This window comes from Glycine soja, chromosome 18 (genome assembly GCF_004193775.1).
Source record: "Glycine soja cultivar W05 chromosome 18, ASM419377v2, whole genome shotgun sequence".
Classification (NCBI taxonomy): domain Eukaryota; kingdom Viridiplantae; phylum Streptophyta; class Magnoliopsida; order Fabales; family Fabaceae; genus Glycine; species Glycine soja.
In genome coordinates, this window is record NC_041019.1 from 723887 (window position 1) to 751571 (window position 27685).

General features: G+C 31.9%; 4 protein-coding genes across 6 annotated transcripts; 3 read left to right on the forward strand and 1 right to left on the reverse strand.

The window, feature by feature from the left end:
- Window positions 1-1240: 1240 nt before the first annotated feature.
- On the forward strand, window positions 1241-3581 carry LOC114395767 (mitotic spindle checkpoint protein MAD2). Its single transcript, XM_028357614.1, has 7 exons — window positions 1241-1524; window positions 1649-1664; window positions 1795-1925; window positions 2181-2301; window positions 2631-2734; window positions 2879-3000; window positions 3096-3581. The coding sequence occupies exons 1-7, from the start codon at window positions 1452-1454 to the stop codon at window positions 3150-3152; spliced, it is 624 nt and encodes a 207-aa protein (XP_028213415.1). The 5' UTR covers window positions 1241-1451; the 3' UTR covers window positions 3153-3581.
- Window positions 3582-5822: 2241 nt separating this feature from the next.
- LOC114396746 (trihelix transcription factor GT-1-like) lies at window positions 5823-11063 on the reverse strand. Of its 2 annotated transcripts, XM_028358886.1 has the most exons (5): window positions 10276-11061; window positions 8096-8134; window positions 7046-7177; window positions 6533-6757; window positions 5823-6311 (listed from the first exon to the last, which is right to left on the reverse strand). In XM_028358886.1, the coding sequence occupies exons 1-5, from the start codon at window positions 10805-10807 to the stop codon at window positions 6109-6111; spliced, it is 1131 nt and encodes a 376-aa protein (XP_028214687.1). In that variant the 5' UTR covers window positions 10808-11061; the 3' UTR covers window positions 5823-6108. The 2 variants fall into 2 exon arrangements, with proteins under 2 accessions (XP_028214687.1, XP_028214688.1); XM_028358887.1 differs by lacking the exon at window positions 7046-7177 and having other exon boundaries at window positions 10276-11063.
- A 3386-nt stretch (window positions 11064-14449) lies between these two features.
- Window positions 14450-14815, forward strand: LOC114395630. Its single transcript, XM_028357460.1, has one exon. The coding sequence runs from the start codon at window positions 14553-14555 to the stop codon at window positions 14709-14711; it is 159 nt and encodes a 52-aa protein (XP_028213261.1). The 5' UTR covers window positions 14450-14552; the 3' UTR covers window positions 14712-14815.
- Window positions 14816-17300: 2485 nt separating this feature from the next.
- LOC114394812 (probable thimet oligopeptidase) lies at window positions 17301-27597 on the forward strand. 2 transcript variants are annotated; one of them, XM_028356484.1, is made up of 20 exons: window positions 17301-17564; window positions 17671-17792; window positions 18400-18563; window positions 18931-19021; window positions 19186-19365; window positions 20489-20569; window positions 21002-21082; window positions 21600-21692; window positions 22313-22393; window positions 22466-22628; window positions 22923-23043; window positions 23132-23204; window positions 24095-24202; window positions 25187-25284; window positions 25395-25440; window positions 25571-25667; window positions 26527-26600; window positions 26689-26793; window positions 26956-27036; window positions 27332-27597. In XM_028356484.1, exons 1-20 carry the CDS (start codon window positions 17408-17410, stop codon window positions 27440-27442), a joined length of 2127 nt encoding a protein of 708 aa, XP_028212285.1. In that variant the 5' UTR covers window positions 17301-17407; the 3' UTR covers window positions 27443-27597. The 2 variants fall into 2 exon arrangements, with proteins under 2 accessions (XP_028212285.1, XP_028212286.1); XM_028356485.1 differs by having other exon boundaries at window positions 22469-22628.
- Window positions 27598-27685: the final 88 nt, after the last annotated feature.

Sequence of the window (27685 nt, forward strand, 5' to 3'; positions counted from 1 at the left end):
ATACAATAAAATGCTTTTAGTTAATTTGAAATTTAATATGTATTAATTAATATAATTTTTTGAATCTTTAAAATTTAAATTTATATATTTAATACTTTATGTATTTTTTTCATCAGTAAAATAATTTTATGTTGATTAAATAAAAAATTTAATATTTTTTTAATCAACACATTCTTTCATTGAGTGAGGTGATTAGTTCTAATTTTAAATTTTTAGTTTTTTAATTAAATACATTTTAATGTAAAAGGAGCTTTAAAAATAAAAAAAAATAGAAATTACTAAGCATTTTCTACTTTATTTTTAAAGCTCTTATTTGAGCTTAATTTAATTTCAAAGTTACTTTCATGCACACAAAAAAATTAAACAAACCTAAAATATATAAAAATATTTATTATTTGTATTATTATTTAATCATAACTTATCATATATATATATATATATATATATATATATATATATATATATAATATTTTTTATTAATTATTAAAAATTCAAATTTAGAGTAATTTTTATTTTGTATTAAATTTGTATAGACTATAAGGGTAAAGATTTTTAAAGTATATACAAAATACAAATTACTCTAATTTGAATTTTTAACAATTAATACAAAATTTATCTTTTATGTATTATTATTATTATAATATTGTCAACTAATCACGAAACATTACTCTAAAAATAATTATGGTATAAGTTGAAATTTTTATCATGTATATTAATATGTGAATTGTGATTGAATGCTAAGTTTACATACACATTTTACTCTAAAAATTAAACTCGTATTTAATTTAAAACAATTAACAAACATAGAAATGAATTAAGTTAATAATTTGAAAGCATTTTATTATTCGTTAAAAAGTATCGAAAATTATAAATTCTTGTGAAAAAGAATGGTTACATAAGATGTGAAACTTGTAAGAATTTATGATTTCTAATAAAAAAAAGATTTAAAAATAAAGAATATATTTAAAAGAGTAACATATAATTTAAAAGGATTTATATTCTCGTTATAATTATAAATTCTAAAATGTATAAAATAAAGTACTAGTATGCACAAAAGTACCCCCGTATATACACGTATACTTGCACTAAAAATTAGTGGGAATCTCTAAAGGCAAATTCCTTTCACTTGACTGTTAAATAGGGAAATTTAAAATAATATTGACGTTGCCATCATGGACCAACAAAGGCCCAAAGAAGCCACCAAAAAAAAAACTCAAACTAGCCGTTATGGTGCTTCCCTATCAAGTTTCATTCTTTCCACTTCCAATCCCTAATTTATTGCCATTATTTTCCCCTTTTCAAAATCAGTTCATTTCGCTTACCGTGTTCCCACAACCGAAACAAAAGCTTCCCCATTTTGCTTCATCGTGCGAACAAGCTCCACCCAACCCTAAGTCGAAAACTTGAACTTTCGTTGTTCGAAATTAGACTCTGATTACAGAAGAAAAGACATGGCCGCAAGAACAGTTGCCAAAGACATAATCACTCTTCGCGGTTCCGCAGCAATCGTTAGCGAGTTCTTCGGTATTCCTATCCCTCTTCTCTTTTCTCGCTTTCCTCCGATTTCTTTCATTTTTTGCATACCTGTGTATTTTTTTGTGAACTTTTGCCTGATTTTTGTTTTTTTTTGGTGATTTTTTCAAATCAGGATATGCTGCCAACAGGTTTGATCCTTGTGTCCTGCATTTTTTATTTTTTTAATTTATTATGGGTCTTATTTTTTGCATTGCAATTATGCATGTGGCTGGAAAAGTTGTGATATTTATAAGTATTTTAATATGGGAATTTGATCAGCATTCTCTACAACCGTGGAGTTTATCCAGAAGAAAGCTTTGTGAAGGTTAAGAAATATGGCCTCCCCATGTTGCTAACGGAAGATGAGGGTGTCAAATCTTTTCTAGCAAATCTAACTGCTCAGCTCTCTGGTAACTAACATCCCTAATTTGTTTCTTCTGTCGTGGTTCTTTTTTCATCTCTTGGAAGCTGTAGAGAAATGACAATAAGTCATTGTTTAGTCGGGAATTATTTGTTTTGGATTAATTTATTCATAGTATAAAAGTTCATTTTAAGAAATGGTTTTGAATTTGTATCATTTTTTAGATTTCCTTGTTTTTTGCAATGCTTTGTTAGCAGTTCAGTTGTGGTATCATTGTTGATCATTGCTTTTGAATTTTGAAAAGAATGGCTTGAAGCTGGCAAGTTGCAGAGGGTGGTCCTTGTTATAATGAGCAAGGCCACCAGTGAAGTGCTTGAAAGGTGGAACTTCAGCATTGAGACTGACAGTGAGGTTGTTGAGAAGGGGTGGGTAACTTGACATAACTAAGGCTCTGTTTAGATAAAATTCTCTATGAACACTTATGAAAGTTGAGTTTCTCCCATAAGTTAAAATTAACTTATGTACTTAACTTGTATATAAACTCTCTCATCTAATTTCTCCAAAAGTTGAGGTTCATTTGTTGATTTTAACTCACTGGAGAAGCTTGATTCATTTTACCTATCTATTTGTCTAAGTGTATGGAAAAGTTTATTCAAACAGTGCATGAATCCCAGACTAAATTATCTTCCTTCATAAACTCCTCCCTTGGTGTTTAAGTTTTTCATTCTTTTATTTGTTCTTTTTAATCTTTCAGAGTCTCAAGGGAAAAGAGTGACAAGGAGATCATGAGAGAGATACAAGCGATTATGAGGCAGATTGCTTCAAGTATCACTTATTTGCCATGCCTGGATGAACCTTGTAAGGACCATGTGTTTTGCCAATGATCATTATGATCATGAGAAAGAGTTGTCATTCCCTGAGCATCTCGTCTCTTTCTGCTTTTCATCTTATTTATTTAACGTTTATTTTATCTCCCAGCTAAGCATATCTATCTTGTGTCAGGTGTTTTTGATGTGTTAGCCTATACTGACAAAGATGTGGCAGTTCCATTCACATGGGTTGAGAGTGATCCAAAACTGATTGCAAATCCGCAAATGGTGAAATTGCATTCCTTTGATACTAAGGTGAATTTGGACTTGGAATTTTTAGTTAATTTATCTAACTCGGCATACTTTGTTTAATTTAGCTAATACTAATATTTCTGTTTTGGCTAATGCAGATTCACAAGGTTGACACTCTTGTATCATACAAGAATGACGAATGGGATGAGCAGTAGAGGCCGTCTTTGTCTTGTATCTTTTGTTCAGCTTGTATCATACAAGAATGACGAGAATGTGTTTTGTTTCTTCAGTTCTTGAGTGAATTTCCTGTTGTTAGCCCTGTCAATTGTGAATTTTCTATTCACATTGTTAGATGTATGTACTACTGTGGGATTCAACGGGTATTAGTATTAATCCTCCTCCCTTCTGTATGTTTGACTTGTTGTGGCAGTAAGAATTGCCATGGTAGGGATCTCAAGAAATCTCCCTGTTCTTTTCAGAGAAGGTTGGATTCATCCATCATTTCATTCAGTCTTGTGAAACAAATGCCTCATTATGAGTATTAATTCATTTCTGGTTCTGGTTGTTGAAACTAAGCATCTAAGTAGCGTGGGATCATAAATAACAAATGATGATAATTAGTGAAGATATGTTTTGATTTCGAACTTTTGCTGGTGTGACTCTATCCCACTTCTTTATCTTAGCTGAGCTCTATAGAAATAGAAACGGCCTTGCTAACTATAGATTCAAAAAATAGTTGTTGCTTCATGGGTTTGTTTTTGCACCCCCCCTGTTCTGTATATGTCTCATCTTTTCTTTGTTTAATGATAATTGAGGGTGCAACAGCTTGGTTTTTTGTGTTGGTGGTGCCAACTTAGTTTGTTGTCACCCTCATTTTTGGTTATAAAAAATTCAATTGAAGCAATCAAAATCCATTCAAACTTTCCTGTGACCACACTTGGTTTTTTTTCACGCTCACATACTGCTTCTCTCTCGAGTTCAAATGTGGCACATAATCAATTGTACTGAAGGAATAATTTGATTACGACACTTTTTTGTCAAAATAGTTCTCTGGTTGTCCCTGTGAAAGGAATACAATCGATTATGCCTTCGTTAAAAAAAAAGTGTTTTACGAGGCGAATAATTTGATTATATGCCTTTAATTTATATAAAAAAATGTTTCCGTTTCACACGAGACATTGAATTTTTTTTTGTTGGGAGTTAAATAGGAAATTGGTTAATCATTTTGTTTTTTTTCTTATTTACCTAATCAATTTAATTCAAATATTTTATTTATTTTACATTCTCTTTCATCTCAATTAAATAACCTTACTTTATAATCTCTTTCAACTCTCTTTCGTCTCTTTTCATTCTTTTTTACCTCCTCTACCAAATACAGTGTTAATTGGGGCATCTTACTTAGTAGCAATGTTATTAAATTCAAACTAGATTAGCGATCCAATCAGTTTAATTGGAAAATATTAGTCCAGTCAGCTTATCAAATCAAAAATACATTTAAGTCAATGCTAAAATAATCAAAGACTAGGTCGCTGGAGAGGTGATCACACTAACACATTGACTCTTACAATAGGTTATTATTGCACATGTCTAAAATTGGTTGCATAACTGAGTGTTCTAAAATCGTTTTCTAGTGCCACTTGGTGGAGAATTTATTGGACGTCCCCATCGTTGTAATGTATTTGATCAGTTTCTATTTCCTTTTGGGCCTTCATTTCCATTCCAAAAGACAAGGGAGAAATATATTTGACAAGTAGAACCATAATATGCACAAGGGTGTTTTTTCTTACACCCCAAAAAATTCAAGCACCACTGTTTTTTCATTTTAGTATACTCTTTCCGAAATGAAAAGGTGCTTGAATTCAAGGAAGTTGTGCCCTGTGCACATAGACAGCACGGTAACCCAATATACATGAAAGCAACAAACCAACTCATTGTTCAATCAAGATCTTTGTGCATAATTCTAAACCATTAATATTATTTACATAAATAAAATACGATAAAAGAATATAATTAAAAAAATCATGTTTAAAGCTAATAGTTAAAATTGTTGAGAAGGCTCTTGCTTAGACAATGTTGAAAGAACATGTAACATAAAAAGCACAAATTCTAACACTGACAACAAGCATGACACAAGCTCAAACACAACTAATATTTAAAATATAGGACACTATGCATTACATATGCACGCACAAAGAGATTCCAATAAAATAAAATAATAAAATACTTATTCCATTCCAAAATAATAGTCTTTTTAGCCTTTTGTTTTTGTTTCAAAATTAATAATCCTTTTAGTTTTTTAAAGCTATTTTTTCCGACAATATCCCCAAATATGATTATGAAAATAAATTAATACTTGCATTGAAAAAAGACATCAACCATAAAAATAAGTTGATAGATAACAGATACTATTAACTATTGGTGAATAGTAAGATAATTTATAATAAGAGTAATTGAAAAATGAACATTTTTGTCTAAATTTTTATCAATTAAATATTTTTCTTAAGCAGTGTCATAACCTTTAGGATTATTATTTTAAACGAAGGGAGTATAACATAACAAGTTACCTAAATTCTTTATTTATTCACCTTTTTAAATCAACCTATGTTTTTGTTATAATAAGCCTCAAAAACAGGCAAGACACTATTTTGTAATATTTTTAAACTATATTTTAAGCTGACTTCTCTAAAATTAAAAAATAAATAATTTTTTGAAATTAATGTGTGCCCGCCCGTATAAAAGTATCTGTTCAAGTATTAGAGTTGTGAAATATTTTTTAATTGGACGCCTAAAAGTGTTGAACAAGTGTCAAGGTCAGAACTGTGTCCCACACAGTTACTCGTTGAACAAGAAAGGTGTTGGTGCTTCATAATATGCATGTGGCCAACTTAGCTACATAGAGTTAGAGTGATGAAAATGATCCACTAAAAAATTAGACAATATGTTCTCACTACAAATGCATATTTACAAACATGTTATGATTGGAACGGAATTTGTGCAGAGGGACTAGTTCCTTTTCCTATCACAAAACTATAAACAGCATTATCAAAACTTAAAACAAATACAATTCGAGGTTAGTGCCACACATACATCAAAGATCTGAACAGTCCCCACCACAGTTCTCCAGACATTTTATGTAGGTAGCTGAAGATTGACCACACCATGCACCTGCTTTCAACTCACACCACGATATATGGCACCGGGTCGAAGATCATCCATATTGTCAATATTTCTATAGCTGTCAAATTCTCTTAAACATATCCAACCCCGGCGGGTCAGAAAATCACGGAAATCGTCTTCAGTGTAAAATATCTTATCTTCAGTATGCACAGGTATATGGTCAGGCTCATCATAGAGGGGTAATTTAATGGCCATTCCTGCAATGATATTTTCTAATTTTAGTGTTTATAGAAATCATACACTTCAAATATAAAAGGACAGGAAGGATGCTTTCTTAACATTTTGAGTGAAATGCAATTTATCCCCTGAATTTAATGACAAAACCAACATGTGAACTTTAGAACCATTAAAATTAAAACGAGACCATTAAAATTTGTATAAATCACAAAAATAGCAAGAAGAATAAAGTGAATCTAACCTTCATCAATGTGAAGAGTGTAATTTCCTAAAGGCATTTCACGGTCGATACTTCTGATAATCTGATCTTCATCCTCCAACCAAAATGTACGTTTAGTTCTCAACCTAAAAGCAGCCCTAATTGCTTCTTTAATGGCTTCTGGGGTGCCATCAATACCTATTCGCCTTGTATAATCACCCCATTTAACCGATATAACCCTTCCACAACATGACTGACTTTCTCCACCTGCCAAAATAGGAAGAATTGGTTGCAGAGATAAGAAAGCAATTAAACTAAAGAGGGGGGAGGGGACTACATTTATTTGTTTCCATATTTATAGGTATGGAATAACTACATTTATTTTACCATATTTTTCAGGTTCTACAAAACTTGCTTCCAAAATTTAACCAAAGCTGTTGCCACAAATACATTTACCAAGACACAAAATGATTGACTTTTATGTTCTCTGTCATTTTCTCTTTCATTGGTGAGCAAGCAAGCATGCATCAAACTATGAAGCTTTACATAGCTTACCATTTCCAGGAGTCTCTCTCCAATTCCAAGGAGGGACTCCACTTGCTGCAACAGCATCAGCTGTGGTAATGGCAAGAGGATGTCCATCATGATCCAAACTTCTCTCAAGATTGAGTGTTGGTCTTCCAGTAGCTATATGCCAAGTATTTGAGAATTATGGTAAACATGAAGTAGCAAAATATTACTATGGAAAGAATGAATGGGCAAACATCTAAATGAGATCAAATGTATATATCTAGATCCTTTTCAATAGAGACTCCCTCTCCTGAAATGTTAAGGGTCTGTTTACTTCAGTTTCATTTCCTGCTTTCACTTTTAATTACAAAATCATCAACTTGTTTTCAATTTGTTTCCTGTTCAATGAGTTGTATAGGAAACAGAGAAAAAAAAGTTGTTTACATAGTTCAGTTCAAACTGAACTTGTTTTGATAACCAATTCAGTTCGTTTTAATGTAACCGATTTGACTCCCAACTGGTTCAGATCAGGTTCGGTTCAAAACCAGTTCGGTTCTTCTATATGCATATCTGGTCATGCATAAGCAATAAGTAATATGAATACTTCATCACACTATATGGATGCTTGACATTTTAATTAATTGAAACTGAAAAATGATAACCAATAAGCAACGAGAATTTTTATTCCCACCATGTGCAGAAATATCTATCTGGCCACACATTACAGTATGAGATCCAAGTAAATAATGATAACCAGAATATTCCTAAAGTGAACAGTGTTTGAATTATCATTTTCAATATTTTACGGAAGCATTTAACAGAAAAGAAACATCAGAATGCTGAAAAGTTGCCTATAGAAGAAACATCAGCATGGTTTTTCTCACAGTAGTTTAAAATTCCAGTTATGCCTTAAGTGACTTGGTGCAGTGTACAATAGTTACTTACCAATAGAAGAATCAAGAACTAAACCAAAACGCCACATGGAAACAAAATCCCACATGACTCATGAACAACGAAATTTTAAATAATCAAGGACACAAGTGAACAACAATACAGAGTAAGTAGGAAGCTGAAAGCTGGATTTCAATGACATACCTTCAACAGGCCCAAAAGAGATGCTGGTATCATCAATACCTGCATAGCAACATAACCAATCAAATTATTGTTCCTAAAGAACAAATGAGTGAAATTGTAACTTTGACATATATCCAATGTCATCACCTAGGATTGACAACCCAGTAAAATTTACCATGGCTTCACTTGAGAGTGACAGTTTAACAGTATTTCATAGGGGAGTTAAATCCCACTTTTAAATTCTTGAGATTTATATTGCCCTTTGTCAAAAATCAAATGCATAGAGACAACACAGCTATCAAGCCATAGTTTGGTTCCTACTCAGACTATGTTCAGTCTGTCTTCAGGCACCAATCGTATGGTCTTTCCTAATTCTGTAATTTAGTACCTCTGGTACTCCATTATAAATATATATTACTTTTGCTGATAAAAAAAAAAAAACTGCTATCAAGCCTATGATCCATGGATATAAGCTGATGCTCCCCACTAAAGGGTGGGGAACATGGTAGTCAGAATCGCGTTCTGACTCAAAGAATTGTACGAGTCTTCGATTTCAAGGTGCTGCTTTGCGCACGTCCACACATGGAATTGGCTATTGGTGGAATTGTCACTGAATCACAAGCTCATGGGAACGATGTCTCAATACGTGCTTGAACATTCACTTTAGATGGGTTAAAATTAGGGTTTTTTTAGTTTTGGGCTTCTAAAACTTTAAGCCCACAAGACCCAACCTATAAAACTTATTAGTCGCTGCCCCAAATCCAAACACCTAATAAAGTAATAATAAAATATGCCCCTCAAACTTGTGAATGTCATATGCCATTCTTCTTCAATGTAGCGACTTCTCTCCTTCGCTTAACCTCCCCGCAACATCTTCTCTTCTCCGCCGTGACCAGACCTTGCTCCACTACCTGAACCTTTTTCTCATATAATCACAAAATAGACAAACGCAGTGGAGAAGTAATTTATCATGAAATAATTTAGTGAAATGCAGTGAAGTAATGGGTTCCTATATGAGAGACTCCCCGTATGCTCCTCACCCAATCTGGGATTGATAATGACAACTATTAAAAAATAATAATAATTTTTTTTATTTATACTATCTTAGATAATAATTACTATTAAGAGGTAATTATTATTATTAGTAACAATAATAATTAGCCATTTATTATTTATACTCTACAAGAAAAAGAAAAGAAAAAAAAAACTATCTTAGATGCATATATAAGAATTTATATGCATATATATTAATTTTATAAATCTTGTAGAATCTTTGTTTCGAGTTATGATTCCACGTTTTACAATTTTAGGACCCCTTTCTGAGTTGGACTAGAATCTCGAGTTAGACTACCATGGTAGGGAACCAACCAAGGCATAAATGTGATTTCCAATGAGACTTCCTAGAGTTATACAAGGCAACTGAAAACTTCTTAACAAAGCAATATAACCAAGCAATTTGTAAACCAAAATGATATGCAATTTGATAGATTTTGGAAATTGCAGTCTATTTGGCAGTTATAACTATGGAATTTAGGTTTCCCCAATTCTGTGTTTCACCACATTATATCCATTTTGTAAAACAAAAACACAACCTTCCAAGCAAGAATGCTTGAAAGAGATAATGATGTAACCCAGGTTTCCAGACCAAATTGGGAAATTACAGACTGTTCAGCTTTAACTACTGCCGCTTACACAGTATCTTTCAAACAAACTATCAACTCATTCACATCAGCTATCAAACATCCCCACTTCCTGTCAAAACTTAGAGGTGCAGCTTCACAAGCAATTTGCTAAAAATGGTTGTCCGATTAATATTCCAGAAGAATCTTCAGACTAACTTATTTGAAGCTCTTTTTAGCCCCAACACCAGTGCATGGTTGTAACAACAACAAGCACAGTAACCTAACCGGTTAGTGAAAAAAGATTTTTGGTTTAATTAATCATTTGGTCCCTATATCTAAAAATTATCCATTTTTGTCTCTACACATACTTTTTAATCCGTTTCAGCCCCTACAACTTTGGACAGCAGGACTATCACTAATCACTAAATCACACATTGCCAAAACAAGTTTGACTCGCACACTAATTAAATCACCTAAGAAGTCAGATTCCTAACCGAAGCATTGAGCCAATAGAAAGAATCCCTAACCCTAACCCTAACCTAAAAAACTTACTAGAACTGATTGAATTGAATTATTTACCTTTATCAGCAAACTGCATAAAGGAATCAACCTTGGGCGGAGGAGTAGGGCTCTTATACTGCACATTCTTGCTCCTCTCTCTGAGGATCTCGTCAATCTCCTTGTAATACGACATCTTCGCGGAGCCACTCCCTCGGTCCTGGTGCTTGGCCTTCTTGAACTCCTTCAAGAGATTGCGCCACTTATCGGTGCACATGGTGGGAGAACGGTCGAAACCCTTCTCCCTCATCTTCGCCGATATCTGCTCCCACAGGTGCTTGTTGGACTTGGAGGTGTTGAAGAGCGAGTCCATCTCGCGGCGAAGGCCAATGAGGGAGCGCGTCTCGTCCTGAACCCAGGTTTCGGCGCGCTTCTTCGGGGCCTTTATCTCGACCTCGGGGTCCTCGCCGCTGCTCTCGCCGAGGATCATCGGCGGAGGCGGCGGAGGAGGCGGAGGAGGGAGGTCGCCGTTGGAGACGACCTCGATCATCATGTCACGCGCGCCTTCCTCCTTGTAGAAATCGATGGGGCGAGGCTTCTCCGATAAATACATGGTTTGGGTTCTTAAATTTTCTTGGTTCGATCGAGAGGGGATTGGATTGAGGAAGAGAAAGAGTGATGCTAAATTGTAATAATTGTAAAAGTTGAGGATTTGGAAGGCTGAAATTTTTTAAGTGAAGGAGGAGTAGTGAATGGAAGGAAGGTTAGGGGTTTGTGCAGTGTGTTTATGTCAGCGTTTGGTTTGGATGCGGTGGAAACAAAAGAGAGAGGGGTGATGAGGAAGAGGGGGACGTGTCTGTCTATTCCTTTTCTTTTTTTTTTTTTCCTCTTGCAAATTGTCAAGTAAGTGTTCGAAAATACAATAGAGTGATAATTTGGTTCTTAAAAAAAATATAAATTTAATCTTTGGCTGATAAATTAATTTTGTGAGATTATTTTATTATTGGGTTATTATAATTGATCAATTTTATCATTTTGTTATAATATTTAAGGATTAATTTAGTTTTAGAGATTAATTTGTCATTAAATTATTTATAGGATTAATTTGTTGTATTTTTTTAATATTCAATGACTAAATTTAAATTTTTTATTTTTCATGATTCAATTTATCAGCACACACTTTCATAGATGAATTTGACTATTTATTTTTTCCCTCAATTAATATTAAATAATAAAAAAAATTCTTTCTATGAAATACTCCTGAGGATATTATTTTTTCTCAAATAATAAAAAAAAATTCTTAAATTAATTTTATAAGATTCTTTTTAGTTAAAATTAATTTTGAAATATATTTATGGATATTTGAATTTTTTTATTTTAAAAGTAAGTTAGTAATAAAATTTAGTAAATTCTTTTTATCTGACAAAAAAGCTACATGCAATTAATTTTGGACACGAACTTCATTCTTTAACCTAAGAGATGAAACATTTGTTCTTAACATTTTATTGACTGTTTAAAATGATCTTTATTACTGTATAAAATAAAAAAATAAAAAAGAGACACAAAATTAGTATGTTCTTTATGCTTGGTGCATGATATGTGCTACCACTATGTGCAGGAGATCTAGACGGGTTTGATTTCCCTAATTGGTTGGTTCTTCCTAATAACAAAAATGGGTAATGAGTTATTTATCTCTGGAACCTTACAAGATTTAAATGGGTAACATGCTGATAATTGGATCCGCAGTGGCCCATTCAATCATGACCCTATCCAAAATAAACCAACTACTATAATATAAGCCACCCATTCATTTGTCAGCCTTGATTGAAAGGTTAATCACTTATTTGCCAGTTATATTTATTCACTCCTTATTAGTATATGGAATACCTTGTTGACTTAGCCTAGTCCCTACGTTGTGGACCTGCTAGGCATATTTGAGCTTCTAAAAATTAAAAAAACCAAAGAACCACCTTATCCTAATATTCAACCAAGCTAAGTTGATAGAAGCAGACACATTAATTAGAATCATTTGTGCAACTCACAAGACATGTTGCCCAACCACACAGTGATTCACGTAAACTTCCCTGTTAGTGTGGACGCTTTACCCACAAGCAACAGCCCAATGCAGCCTAACCCCATTGACAATAAAGCTCTACCTGACTATCAGTGACCAAAAAGCTTCCCACATAACACAAGTAACAAACATATCATGTCATAGTATTCCATTAACGTGCGTGTTCATAACTAGCTCGTAGGAGATGTTATGAGATTGTATCTAGTGACTTTCATCATCCCTCTATTCACACTTCTTCAATTTTGTAGCAAAACTAATTAATTAACCATCAATGCCAATTAGATCATATATTGCCCTTCCCAAATAGAATGGGATTTGAGGGACCCTTTTGTTTAGGATGGTCTGACGTAGATTGATTTCACTCCATTTTTTTATATAATAGCACCTAGTAATGCTAAACTAATTTTCCATTAGAGAGTGGAAACACTTTTCTACTGCTTACTTAGGTTATGTGGTTATTTGGGGCTAATAGAATTGTTAAATTCTATTTTCTGAAGTAATGACATTAATTAAGCTTTTGCCGAGTTAGGACTATTGTGTAAAATTGAAACAATCATGAATAATTTCTTTTTGGTAATTTTAACTATCAAGAAAAAGTTAGCATACATGTATAGTTATCAAAATACCATTGCTGTTTAGAACAATCTAATAAACATTTCCTCTGAAATTAGATCAGCAGCAATGTCTCCGAATGGCATCAAGTCTAGATTAATACCTAAAAAAAAGTCACATCATAAGGTGAGCTAAATGAGATTTGCAATTCATTGGAAAGTTCATTTTGATCTGGTTTTAGGGATGCTTCCTAGGAGGTTTGGATATTGGAATTCAAGTATATTTTCTTAATTATAACAAGGTTTTGACTTCTAATTATGATCCACCTGCAATGAAATCTTGACTAAATATGATTTGGTGGTAAAAATAGTTAAATGGTATACTCTAAAATTGAGAGTATTATATATTTAAAAAATACAAATTTAATATATATATATATATATATATATATATATATATATATATATTGGGGAAGGAGGGGTGGGGATGGCTCTCCCATTCCGAACTAGTCCGCCGCATCTTTTGTTTTTACACATCAAAAGAGATGGATTGATTCTTTTAAAAGATAGGTTTACAAGGTCAAATTAAGAGCTTAAGTTAAAAAAAGAGGCTATAACTTGAATTTAAGAAAATAAATTTGAGAAAATCATAATATGTGAATTATTTTAACTTTAATTTAATGATTTTTGATTGAATTGACGTATGAGATTTATTCACGTGATGTTATATTTGACTTTAAATATTAACTTTAGCACCTTTGAATTGACGTACCGAGTTGAACCATATGGAATCATTTTTTTTTCTTCCTACCCTTTGGTTTCTATTATATTTGTCTAAATGCTAATTTAAACAGGCAGAACATTTTGTATTGTGTTTAAGTCGAAGAGCAAACTTGTAACTTGCGGTCATATTTCATCTTCAAAGGACCATTCGTATAATGTAATGTCATAGTGCCCTCCTTAAGAAAAATAAAGGAGGAGAGAAGATGTAAGTTAAAAAAAATAATATAAGATCTTAAAATCAATCATTCTCATAACTAATAGATAAATGGTATTTATGTTTTTCAATAATAATATTTTTCTCTAATATACTTTGATTTATTTGAAGACGAAAAAAAATAATATTTCATTTCTTTTGACTTTTTTTTCTCTTATGATAATTAAGATGAGGAAATACTCTAATATCAAAAAATGAATTTTAGTTTATATTAATAAGTATTAATCCCTTTAAAATTATTATTTCCATCAAATAACAGATATATTTAAAAATCGCTCCACTTAGACACATAATTCATTTACAATTTAATTTATAATTTATAATTATTATTTATTTATGAATCTTTAATAAATTACATCCCTCTCACATTAAACGTTAAATCTTAGAGAGGAAATTGCCTATATTTTTATTGAACTTATGCTTGCAATGAGACTTGGTCAATACAGTATTATTGTTAGCCAGCAGAAAAGAATCTAAAAAATGCAATCATGAAATTATATAGAGTTGTGTTGTTACAAACTTCATAAATAGATACGCAATTAATTCATCCATCCACAAGTATCACATGTGATCAAAATTTAAGGACAGTAGATATTTAAATGGCATATAAAGTTTAATTTAGATATGGTGTGTCCCAAATAAGACCATCCAACTTACAATGATATATAGTTATAAATATTTCTTAGAGTTGCAAATGTAAGTTTTTCTCTGATCCAAAATAACACAAAGCGAAAATATGGATTCTGGCATTTCCTGGGGTGATCAATGGGACAACAACCCTGCATCAAACAAAGACAAGAAGAAGGGCAAGGATGGGTCAGGCAAGAACAAATTTGGGAAGACTATGTTGAGCTTCAAATGGGTGAAAGAACTCCGCAAGAAAACTCAGAAGTGATGAAAAACATTGTGATGATAACTATTACTACTATTTAAGAAGCAGCCTCTGGCTCTTAGAAACTAAGAACGCAATAATGTAATTGATTTTGTCACTATCTTAAACTACCGTGTTGAAATTAAATAAATTTAACATTATTTTTCTTTAATTTGTTGCCATAACATGTTAAAATATACTGCGTCTTTTAGTTTATACAGTTGGTTCTCTTACAAATGTTATACTAAAATCTGGCTATAGTTTCATAATTATTTATTTTAGACACACTATGATATAATAAGGATTCGTTTTAATTAGTTAATAATGTAATTAATTAACGCACTTATTCTAAAAAATAAATGTCTATTAACAAATTCGAATCTAAGGGTTGTTATTGATAAAATGAATTCAAGTACTTGAATTGACCCATTTAGAACATGTTTGGATGGTCGTTATAATTGCTTCATAGTTTTTTTTAAGGCCGTCTTAATGCATTAATAAAAACAATAAGTGAGGAATTAAAAATATATATTTAAGTCTTAATTAAAATTATTAATGAAAACATACTAATGTTGACTTTCCCACACATCAAATTGTTTACAAGTATATTCAGACCTGAATTTGGATACAAATTATAAAAACATGTAATCCATTTAAGATCCTCGACAGTCGTAGAGCAATTGTCCTGTAGTCACAATCCTAGGGTTTAATCTATTTTGAGTTACATTTTATTTTTTTAATTAATATATGTAAGTAATTGTGGATGGCTAATATTTCATGTTTTCATTTGTGATAATGGAGAATCTCATTCCATGGAGAGATATCTCGAGTATAATTTTTCACATATTAGTTTATATTATTCACCTAGTTCAGAGTTGCTATGGTAAGGAAAGTTGCGCAATTGAAACTTTGATGTTTGATTATGCATACACATATATATTTTGTATCGACAATACCGTCTTCTAATTAATCAGTAATTTTTGAATTCTAATATTTTTCCTTTGATTGAGTTTACGTCAATTATTTTTTATCTTCAACTTAACTTTGAACTTTAAATAAAATATTACAACAGATTTAAATGTATTAATCCAAATTATTCTGATTGATAACTTACATTATCATACCTTATAAATGCTAAGCTTAAATTTGAGTTTTGGCATATATAGACTATATGTCAACATGCTTTGCTCAATAATAAGAGAAAAAATGATTAAAAAATAATTAGCATACTATAATGTTTGTAAGCCATTTTAATTTTTTAATTCATGTGTAAAAAATGAAGGCAATTTGTGCACCAACACATATCAACTTGTTTGTTTCGCTAAAAATATTCTCAATGCAATGTTTTTTTTTTCTTGACATTAATATAAAGAAGTTCAAATCAACTCTTAATTTTAACTTAGTTCCTTTAACAATCACTTAAAAAATCAAATAAAATACATTTGCAAAAATAATCTTACTAAAATCTATTGAATATTATTTTACTGGTTTCGTATGAATACTATTTATTTGTTAAATATTATGAAAATTTCAGGATTATTTTTAAGCATCCAAAAAAGTATATTTTAATCATAAAATAAAAATATTTATTAAATAATTTTATATTTTTAATGTAATTAATATTTTACGTTTCAAATAAAATTTTAGCCATTCAGCAATTTTTTTTGTAGCCCTTCTTAGTTGACAAAATTATAAACCAAAGTATTGTTGGTTGGATGAAAGATAAACATTAAAATGTTCCAATTTTTTTTAAAAAGCCTCAAAAGGCAAAGGAGCTAACGGTAAAAAATACTAATAATTTAAGTAGTAGTACTCGTTAACACTTAAGAACAACATTATGCCAGGCTGCCAGCCAACTAAACGGCGAGAACAAGAAATGCTCCCTAAACTTCACTCTCCTAACTATATCGTAATAAATTGAGGCGATTCTATTAATCAAGGTCAAGGCCTCATTTTTTGACTAATTAATTATATTTTGCGAGGTTTTTCAATTTTCTTTTGAAATCTTATTATCTTAATGGGTTAATTAGTTGATAAACAAAAGTTTGATTGTTAAGATTTTAAAACTTTTTAAAAATTCAATTTTTAATCTCTATTTTTTAAAAATTTAATTTTTAGTCTCTGAAATTTTATTAATTCAAGAATTAAAAATTGAATTTTTAAAAAATTTATAGATCTTGCTTGATCAAATTTTTATTTAGAAGAATCTAAAAATCAAAATTTATTTATTTTTTTAAAATTTAAATCAGTCAAAAATTAAAATTTGTTTAAGGATTAAAAATCAAATTTTGAAAAATTTCAGAATTAATATCTTAATTCTATAACTTTCGTTTATCTATAACTTAATATTTAATAATTAAAAATGTTAACGTCACACTGTGTGCTACATTGTACAAACATAATAGTCTGTAATAAAATGTCATGTCTATATTTTATTAAATTTTAGATGTTGAATTGTTATATATAAAAAAAGATAAACCAAAATTATACAGTCAAATATTGCGCCTAAAAATAATGGGAACTAATAATTTCACAAAAAAATAAAAAATAAAAATACAGAGAAACCAAAGTTTGATGTAAGTCCTTTTTCTTTTCATATTTCGTGAATTTCGAAATTCACGTCAAATTTCAATTGCGTCATCTCATTTTTCCGCCCAAAACAAATCCTCCCTTCGCGCTCGTCAAGGGGAGAAAGAGAAAAGACAAAACGAGCAGAGAAAATGACGGAAAGTGAGGGAAAGTGTAAGAAAATGGGCAAAGAGAAGAGAGGTAGAAGCTTCATCGCCTTCACCGGAGCTGCGGCGGTGCTTGGAATTGCGGCGAACCTAGCTATCACCGCAATCAAGTACCAGAAGGCAAAAAATGCTAAGAAGAAAGGTACTACTTCTTCTCAACTCTTCAATTTTCTTCTCAATGTGTGCTTAGTGAATCAGGTCTTAAAATTTAAGATCGTTTCACTGAATCCAGTAGTGGAAACTTGTAGATCTTGCAGGTTCCAAGGTGCGCGTTAATCTCTCTGCATCTGAGATTCTTAAGCTGGCTGAGCAAATCATTGCTAACTCAAACAAGGCCCATAATTCTGTTGCGTCGGTGCCTCTCGACAAGGTGTTATCGATTTGCATCTATATGCTGCACTGAATACTGATCTCATTTATTTACTGAATTATTATTACTTACAAATACAAAACATCGTCGCATTTGTTAAGAAACGTCGCCATTCTCTCTTTCACTGGAGAAATAATCTTTGAGATATTGAAGCATTTTGCTCGTTATCTAATTTTGCAATTGGATCAAGGTGAAGTTGGGTCAATTTTTTTTAGTAGACCAACCGTTTTAGTCCCTGAAAGTATATAACACTTGCATTAGTCCTAAAACTAAGGAAATTACAAATAAGTGTAATCTGTTGATCATGTTAGTCCAAAATTAAAAAAAAATGTGTATCAAAATAACAGTTAGTAGTTATGTTTAAAGACTTACATGAAACAACTGGAAATTCTAGGAACTTATTTGGAATTTTCTTAATTTCAAGGTCTATTGTGACAGTGCATTATATTTTTAGGCACTAAATGGTAGTTTACTTCTTTTCTTTTTTTCAAATCATATTTTGATGTGTTATATATTTACTTTCGATTGTGTTTGATTATTTAACATGTATTTTCTTTCTATGTACTGTTTTTTTAAGATGATTGTCTTGTGTTGACAATAAGGGCAGGTTACATATGCAAATGTTATATCACCTCTGGCAGAACTGCAAGCGCAGCAATTCCCACTGGTCCAGTCTTGTGTGTTTCAGAAGATGGTATCTACTCGAGAGGATGTACGCAAAGCAAGTGCAGAAGCAGAGCGAAGAATAGATGCTCATCTTGATGCGTGCAGGTTTGCTAACATTGATTTATAGTTTCTTATACTATTTATGATTTCTTCAAAGTTCTTGCCATGTGCTTTTGATGGGGCAGAAATGCCCTACCAGCTCAGGGAATATATGGTGGATTTGACAATGATTATAGCTTTCCTACTCTCACTGGTTTCAGAGTTTGCTGAAAGCAAATAATGAGGACAGTGAGGAAAAACTCACACTACACTACTTTTAAGCTGCATGTATGGCTTGGTATTATTAATTTGTTTGTAGCACCTGCCAAAAGTAGTTTCATGGTTTTTGTTAGTTTGTCTTTTTGAGACCACATGACTTTCCATTTCTTCAATATGAAACTTAATATTGTGTTGTTCCATGCAAGTGGATCAGCAAACGTGAGGATGTGTATCTTGTCATTAAAGCATTTGCAGTAAAGGGGGAGTGGATGAATGCTGAAGCCAAACGCTTTGTTCAAATCCTGGTAAGAACTAAGAACCAAGGAGTTCTCTGGAATGTAGTCTTGCTTTAATTTATTTTCTGGGTGAGAGATTTGTCTGGAAAAGTAATAACATCAATAAAGTGATTAATATACTTTTCCATGATCAGTATGAAATCCAGATTTGATTCTTTCCTAATCAGTGACAGGTGAGAGATTTTGAGCGAAATGGATTGAACCTCACAGCAAGCAAAAGAGAAGAGTTGCAGCGTCTTAGGGCTCAGATTGATGAATTAAGTTTTAAATACATCCAAAATCTCAATGACGATAGCAAGTTTCTTCTCTTCACTGAGGCAGAGTTAGCTGGATTACCTCCAGAGTTTCTCAAGGTTTAGTATGATTATTCCTGCTTTCAATTAAAAAGAATTTCAATAATTTGTCTATGGATATGATTTGCAACAGACCATTTTGCCATCACTTCATCCATGTAGCCAAGCCCACCTTGTGGTAAAAGGCTTGTTGTATTCTTCCATCAAATCCACTTAACCAGTGTAGGCATGTTTCTGATTTTTTTTCCTTTCCTTTGTTGCTTCTTTGCCCAAGTCTGATATTAAATACTTGCTCGTAAATTATGAACTTTGAAATTTATGGCTTATATTATTTATTCTAAACCCTTTGTCTTCTATTATTTGTTCTGACATAATTTCATAATACTTGCCTTTCTGGGTTGGACTTGGAATGACTGCCTCTTCATTGAACTATTAATTCCTAAAACACTACATGACTTTTCAACTGTGATTGAGGCAAAATAGTACACGTATAGGGAAAGGAAAATCATGTCACTCACATGTATGTTTGTGAGTCCTATTTAAAAATAAAGGGGTCATGGAGTAACATGTTGCCATCAATTTTCCTCGTAGAGAGATGCATTTGTTTACCTCCAAATCACTCCCATCCTTTCCCACACTGAAAAAAGGTAAAATAATGATTTGATCTCCATTTATTTTCCCTTTATTTTGTCTCTTGAATAAACAAGATAAAATATATTTCTAGTTTTTTCTTTTTATACATCCGGTCATCCACTCAAGAAGATGAATACCTTCCCTCTCCTTCCTTTTGAAAACCATCCCCTACCATGTCAATTTAAAATCTCAAATCTAGCCCTGGAGTATGAATCTTGTGACTAAACAAAGAAGAACCGAAAGGAACCATTACTTTAGAAGTTTAAAAAAAAAGTACAGAAGAAATATCGGCAACATAAATTTAAGATCAAGATGATATTTAACTGACCGGACTATCTAAGGGCATAATTAAACCAATACACCAGTTCTCTCTCCACATCAGATTGATCACATAATTGCTCCAGATAAGCATAAAACAGATATCTGATATAACTCTAATCAGGTGTTCATGCATTTATGGAGGCTCATTACTGCTTCTGCATTGCCTTCAATTGTTAAACATTTTTTTTTCTGGTTGTTATATAATTGAATTAAATGCATTTCTCCACAGGGTTTAGATAAATCGGAAAATGGAAAATTTAAAATTTCCCTGAGAAGTCATCTTGTTGCAGCTGTACTTGAATTTTGCAAGGTATGGTCAATGAATATTAACTAATACTTGCACATTTATTAGCTAAATAAGTGCTATATTAAGTAGTGAGATTAAATTGGCTCTTGCACTACCTGTAAAATAATAGTGAGAAGAAGCAGAATTTCAGCTGTATATGGTTTAATAAAATGGCACTCTTGTCTCAGTAAAAGTTTAAACTTAGTGTAATGACTAATGACCATGTGACTAATACTTTCCATGGGAGTTTGATTTGGGAAAGGCATAGACTAAGAAGCTAGAATGATGTCCTTTCCTTTTTGATAAAATCATTTTTTACAAAGAGCTACTGTGTTTAAATATTCTATAGAATGTCATTTTTTCTCCTACAGACTTGGTAGATCTTTTGTGTATATTTTCATTTATTTAGGGAAACTATACTAACAAGATCTATAATTCTACATTGATCGCATGAAGGTTGGAACTACCAGGCGGATGGTATCAAGGGCATATGGGAATCAGTGTGGAGAAATCAATGTTTTTATCTTAGAAAGCCTGGTAATTTTCATTGATGGCATTACTCATAAGGAGTAAGGACTCCGCTTATTTATTTACCATCAAATACTTCTATCCTGATTTCAAGCTATAAATTGAGAAATTATCTTGTAATTGGACTCGTAACAGGTCATTGACAATTTGACCTGCATTCAACCTCTAGTTATTTTACTTCAATTACTAATAATAGTTTGGTAGAAACAGAATAGTTCCTATGTAATTTTTTAGTTCTATATTTTTGCTGAATCAAATAACTTACCAATGAATAATGATTATTAAGACAGTTGAGTTTATTGGATTTGAAAGGATATAGTTCAGTTTTAAATTTGTATGACTGTCAGATTATGACAAATGTTACTTGTAGGATTGTTATTCAGCTTAAATTTTATAATGTTTATGGGGTTTATTTGGCATCTTTATATTGCTTTCTATGATTCTTGATTTTGTTACTTCTAGACTTGTTTATTGGCATAATCATAATAAAGTTTGCTCTTGTTGATATTTCATTGGCATGATTCAGGTGCAACAACGCCATAAATATGCTCGTTTACTTGGCTACTCATGCTATGCAGAGTATGCCATCGATGTTAGAATGGCAAAGACACCAAAAAAGGTTGGTAATCTTGTCATAGAGATGCAATAATGTATTTTCCATCAGAAGCACTACAAAGCTAGTGCCATAAATATGCTCTTTTTTTGTAACAAATAATGTTGGAGGGTAGCAAGGATCAGTGGTCAGTAATTATTATAAAATAAATACAATAAAAATGAGTAGTTTTCTTAAAGAATTATTTTTAAATGAATATCTGGAAATTGTAATGTAGTTTGTAATAACTTACACAAGATGTGTCAGATGGTCATGACTAATTGTGAATCAACTATAGATCATAATGACACACACGAGATTCAGAAGAAATTCTTTCAATATGTACTCTATTTGGGCTTGGTTATGATGACTGCCAGTGCAGGACATCTCTAATTTAAAATTAAAAGAAATGTTTGACAAACTTTCTTAGGTCAGTCTTGTCTAATAAGTAATAACGGCTGATTGATATTGGGAAAACAAAAACGAAATTATAATTGGTAATGCAGTCTTGTTTCTTTGTCATAAGCTGAGTTTATTTTGAGAGATTATGATAGTTAATCTTGTACTGTTTTTTCTACACTCTTTGGCGGTGATACTGATATATCTAATTCTAGATTTTTTTTTTAAAATTTCTGAATTTCATCCAGGTTTTTGAGTTCCTGAAAGACATATCGACAAGTTTAACTGACTTGGCCATGAAAGAACTTAATATCTTGAAAGATTTGAAGGTTTGCCCATTTTTGGTGATGCTGTTTGCTTTAATTTATATTTCCCTCATTACAAATTTATTATGACATCAGAAGAAAGAGGAAGGGGAGTTTCCATTTGGAATTGAGGACCTACTGTATTACGTAAAACGGGTTGAAGAGCAGGGTTATGATTTGGACTTTGGAGAGATCAAGCAATACTTTCCAATTAGTGTGGTTTTATCAGGGATCTTCAAAATTATCCAAGATCTATTTGGTAATTTTATATCTGATAATTTATTTGTCCTTATGTTTTATTGTCTCAATCATCAGTTATTCAGTTAATGTGCAAAGTAATTGGAAAGTAATTCATGGTAATATATTTTCAGTTTAGGAATAATGAACCATTCAACTGATCAATAACGTTAATAAAGTGGTTTACGAGTAACCATTTGCTGACTCGGTGCTTAATTCTTATTGGGCTGATTTTTTGTTTTTTTTAATTCTCCATTAATTGATTTCTATGTCATAGAATGTATATTGATACTTATTCTTGTTATTTTTCATGCAGGCTTAAGGTTTGAGAAAATTGCAGGAGCTGATGTTTGGCATTGTGATGTTTGTGTTTTTTCAGTGCTGGACTTGGGTTCTAGTGAACTCTTAGGTTATTGCTACTTTGATTTGTTCTCAAGGTTGAGCTTTTTAGCTATTTGTGCTTTATCAATTTTCATTTGCTTGTGAAAAGTGAAAACAGGTTCATGTTGTTTATTTCTATTCCAGGGAAGGAAAGTATGGTCATACTTGTGTGTTGGCTCTCCAGAACAGTGCATTAACAAGCAATGGGGCACAGCAGGTTTTCTTTAGTGAATAAAATTAAAACTTTCTAATATTCTGATTGTAAGCACCTGCCTCCATTTCCTGTGTAGTTGGGTTGGCTTTGGAAGTTTCTCTACTTACCTATCTAAATGAGTAAATGACAGTGTTCAAACTTTATTATGGTGCAAGTGTCGGTTCATATATAGATGTTACTGTGATGGTTTACGTATGGTTTAATTGGGCATTTAAAATGTCCAATCTTTGTACATATCAGATAGAGACGCTTCCTTAACAATAAAAAGACCATGCATTGACCACCAAGGAGACATTGTAAACACCACCCTATCTCATAATATGTTTAGGGTTCTATAAATCTCCTTGAAATTTCATGCTTTCTGTCCTGCTACACCCACATATAACTTGAGAACAGCATAAATCACACATCCACGAAATTTTAATCTTAATCTTTCTTTGTTCCAAAGTCTTTGAAGTGTATTGTTGCCGTAAGATACTTTTCCAGCGTGGAAGGACACAGCTATGATTCAAAAAATGATTATTTCACAAGATATCATTGTAATCAATCATATCGAGAACTGTTGTCAAGAGAAAATAAAACAAATTGGCCTCGAAGCTCTGGTCTTGACCTTAGAGGGCATTACTCTTTTGTTATCTGTAAGACTTTAAATTGAGAAAACACTTTAGAGATGCAATGTTTGCTTATATCACTTAGAGCTGGCAGACCTTTTATGCATGCAGGTGGTTCTTTATTTTTTGTTTTGTTTTAAATCCTTATGGTGGCTATGACACCAACATGTTCTTCATGCATGGTTGTTTATTAATAATTTTTGGATCTTGGCAATTGTGTGATTAAAAAATATGGGTTTCTTTCTCTTTCTTAATTTTTGTCCCTTTTCAATGTTTATGTAGATACCAGTTGCATTGTTAATATCTCAGTGTCAGAAGGATGCTGATGGTAGTTCTGGATTATTACGGTTTTCTGAAGTGGTCAGTCTTTTCCATGAGTTTGGCCACGTGGTATGTTTGCTTTTGCTTCCATGAAGATTTCCTAATCAGAATTATATCTTTGTCTATCTTGATTTGCATTATAATTCTTATAGGTGCTTGTTTGGGTCTGGGGAAAAGGTAAATAAAATGAAAGTTGTGTATAACTGAGATCCTTTTTGTAAATGAAATACTCAAGACAACTCACAGACTAGTTTGAGTTGACAATTCTTGGTAGAGAAATTGATTTAACTTCCTTTCAAACTCATTTCTGTATAAAGTCCATTAGACTTGGTAAACTTGTTCAAATTTGCATAAAATTCCAAGTCAAGAAGTGACTTTAGGTTATAATTAGGGTTTAAAGCATATGATTGAACAGATCAAAATAATATTTCTTTGGGAGAATTAAGGTAGAATAGAAATTAGAGAATTGAAGGTTCATTGGATTTGTGAGACAAAGGAGAATGTACAGGCATTATGAAAGGGTTTGGGGTTGGCTATTGGGGTGCTGCAAACTTCAGAAAACTCAACATTCTTGCCTTAGAAGAGTCTTAAGGTAAAAGCTTCCATAAGCTAGAAACAAATCCAAACTGAGCCTCATTTTGGTTCTTGGTTTGTATTAATCAACTTGTAGCCTTGAGTAAATAGGTTGTGCAGATGTTCCTGTCAGATAAGTTAATCCTGAGTCTTCTCTGGTCTGTTATTTCACTAATACACAGAATGGACATACTACTGTGAAATTGGATTTTCCATCTTTGCAAGCTGTCCTCTATGCCCTGATTAAGGGAGTTGAGTGTATTGTTTTTAATGATCAACCTAGATTTGCATGATTAGTTATTGCTTTGCCTCAATTATTAATAAGATTCATTCTGCAATAGCTGGAATTTGAGTATAAATTGAGCAGTATTTTCATGTAGGTGTGAGATATTGTAATACATGTTTAAATTTGGTTTTGTTTGCACATGACATCATTTACCTTTGTCCTTTCTTCTGAAGTTTTTTAAAAATCTTTGTTAGGTTCAACAAATTTGCAACCGTGCATCATTTACCAGAATTTCTGGATTATGTGTTGATCCTGACTTTGTGGAGATACCTGCTCAACTGTTAGAAAACTGGTAAGAAAATTAATACATATTCTTCCTTATTCTAATTTTAATTTAGGTTGAACATTATATCAAAAAATAATTAAACATAGATTCACTCTTCCTACATGTGGAAATTGTAGGTGTTATGAAAGCTATTCTCTCAAGTTGATTTCAGGATTTTATCAGGTGAGTTTCACCAATTGTTCGCTCCATAATCCTCTGAAATTATGTAGTCATTGTTTTTTGAGGTCAACTCAATCTGATAGTCTACTTTATGCTTCTTTGAACTATTTAATATATTAATTGTCACTTGCAGGATATTACAAAACCGTTAAAGGATGACATATGCAAATCAATTAAAAGATGGAGGACTTCTTTTTCTGCACTTAAATTGAAGCAAGATATTCTCTGCTGTATGTTTTACATTTTCATTGTTACATTTGACCTCAATATTTCCTAATTTTTCTTATACTTTTAATTTATATTATTTAATGCTTATTTAGATTATCTTACTCTGATTTGGGGAGTCAATTACTCTATAAACTGTATCCCCTTTTAGATGGTAGTTACATTGTCGGATACATAGGTTTGACCTCAACAAAGTAGGGAATAATTCTTATTGACTGGGATTTGATTTAGAGTCTGCTAATTTTGATTCAAGTTTACATTTTTGTTGTGAAAAGTGATTTTATGTTTGGTTTATATTTGGGTTCTCAACATGAATTGTACAGCAAGTAAATTACATCTTGAGAGGAGTGAAAATTTCTAGCTTTTCTAGTAATTGGAAATTGGAATTGCTTCTGGTTGTGGAGCTCTTAATATTTTTTTAAAACATCTATATTCATCCTTCAAAAAGTAAGTAAATCATCCAAATAGAATCAATTTTTTAAACCTTCTTTTAAAACATCTATATTTTTTAAGCATAATTTCTTTCAAAATCTATTCTACCAAAATCTAAACCAAACATACCTTGGTTTGGTCATTAGCTATATATTGTATGTATGTATAGACATGAATGTATGCATGAAGTGCTTGTGTCTGGTTAGATGAGTAACTGAAATGGTTATTTTCTATTTAAGAAAAGTGAGATGATCATAAGCACTACATTAGATTAGTGCGTGTACTATTTAGTTACCTTTTGTCACTTTTCAGTTGCTATTTAAGAATCAGCTGTCTAATATTTCTTTTGGGTGGGCTACAGGACATGATGTTTACAACATTGAACATTCTAATTACTTCGCATCATTTAACTTAAGATCTGCTTGCTATCAGGTCTTTTTGACCAAATCATACATTCTGCGGATAACATAGACATTCAGGAATTATTCAAGCATCTTCATCCCATGGTAAATGATTTAACATCAGTTCTAATTTTAAGTTCAATGTTTTTCATAAAAGAGTGAAAGGAAATTCTCTGTAAATGTCGTTTCCCAGGAGATGTTAGGCTTGCCAATATTAGAAGGAACCAATCCAGCGTCATATTTTCCTTCTACTGTCATTGGTTATGAGGCAGCTTGCTACAGTCGTATATGGAGTGAGGTTTGAATAACTCGCTACTTCTTTATGTGATACGTTTGTCAAAAATAATAATAATCAGTTTTCATTGCAAGCTTCTTTTAATTTTCAATCATCCGTGGGTAGTTTTCTTACTTTCTGATCATTGAATTTGAAAAATTAAAATTGAAGCCTAAAATGTTTCAGGTTTTTGCTGCTGATATATTCACCTCAAAGTTCTGCAACGATGTTTCAAACCAGCAAGCGGGCATGCAATTCAGGAACAAGGTCAGTGATGACAATGACATTCTGCTTTTCGCGCAGAAATATATTAACCGTCTGTTTATATGTCCCTTTAAAAATGGGAGTGGAAAATTCAGCATTAAATTTATAAAAAAATTGTAAAAAAAGAAATCCATTCCTAAATTTTCCATTTCCAGTCATACATACGGTGTTCTAATTGTTTGTTCTTGGTAATAACGATCGCATGCAGCAATATATTGGTTTGTTAAAGAAAATTTCAGAGATTGCGATTGTAAATTTAGTAGTGCTTATTTGCATACTTGATTTAAAACAATTGCAGGTATTGGCCTCGGCAGGAGTGAAAGACCCCATTGATGTGTTATCAGACTTTCTAGGAAGAGAACCATCAATCCAAGCTTACATTGAGAACAAAGTCAAGTATGTTTTGTAAGGCTTTTTGGCCGGACGTGTACATTGACAAATTTTTATTTGGCCAGAATCAGTCTATTGGCACTTTATTGCTTTTTTTGGAGCATTAAATGAAAATTAATGGGTCAGTGTAAAAATTAGTACATATTATTTTTATTATGCAAAATTAATAAAAAATCGTATATATGTGTAAAAATTTTCACCTAATGAACTAAACAGAATTTTAGTCGGTTCCAAGCATAAGCTGCTGTAATAATTTTTTTAT

Bases quoted from the DNA above. Each gene is read 5' to 3' on its own strand.
- LOC114395767 (XM_028357614.1), top strand. From the start codon at position 1,452: ATGGCCGCAAGAACAGTTGCCAAAGACATAATCACTCTTCGCGGTTCC. The intron at 2,302-2,630 runs GTGGGTAACTTG...TTAATCTTTCAG, and splicing joins AGTGAGGTTGTTGAGAAGGG to AGTCTCAAGGGAAAAGAGTG. The intron at 3,001-3,095 runs GTGAATTTGGAC...TGGCTAATGCAG, and splicing joins TGCATTCCTTTGATACTAAG to ATTCACAAGGTTGACACTCT.
- LOC114396746 (XM_028358886.1), bottom strand. From the start codon at position 10,807: ATGTATTTATCGGAGAAGCCTCGCCCCATCGATTTCTACAAGGAGGAA. The intron at 7,178-8,095 runs GTATGTCATTGA...CTTGGCATATAG, and splicing joins CTCTTTTGGGCCTGTTGAAG to CTACTGGAAGACCAACACTC. The intron at 6,758-7,045 runs GTAAGCTATGTA...CTATTTTGGCAG, and splicing joins GAGAGAGACTCCTGGAAATG to GTGGAGAAAGTCAGTCATGT.
- LOC114395630 (XM_028357460.1), top strand. From the start codon at position 14,553: ATGGATTCTGGCATTTCCTGGGGTGATCAATGGGACAACAACCCTGCA.
- LOC114394812 (XM_028356484.1), top strand. From the start codon at position 17,408: ATGACGGAAAGTGAGGGAAAGTGTAAGAAAATGGGCAAAGAGAAGAGA. The intron at 19,366-20,488 runs GTTTAGTATGAT...ATTTCTCCACAG, and splicing joins TACCTCCAGAGTTTCTCAAG to GGTTTAGATAAATCGGAAAA. The intron at 23,205-24,094 runs GTTTTCTTTAGT...ATGTTTATGTAG, and splicing joins CAAGCAATGGGGCACAGCAG to ATACCAGTTGCATTGTTAAT.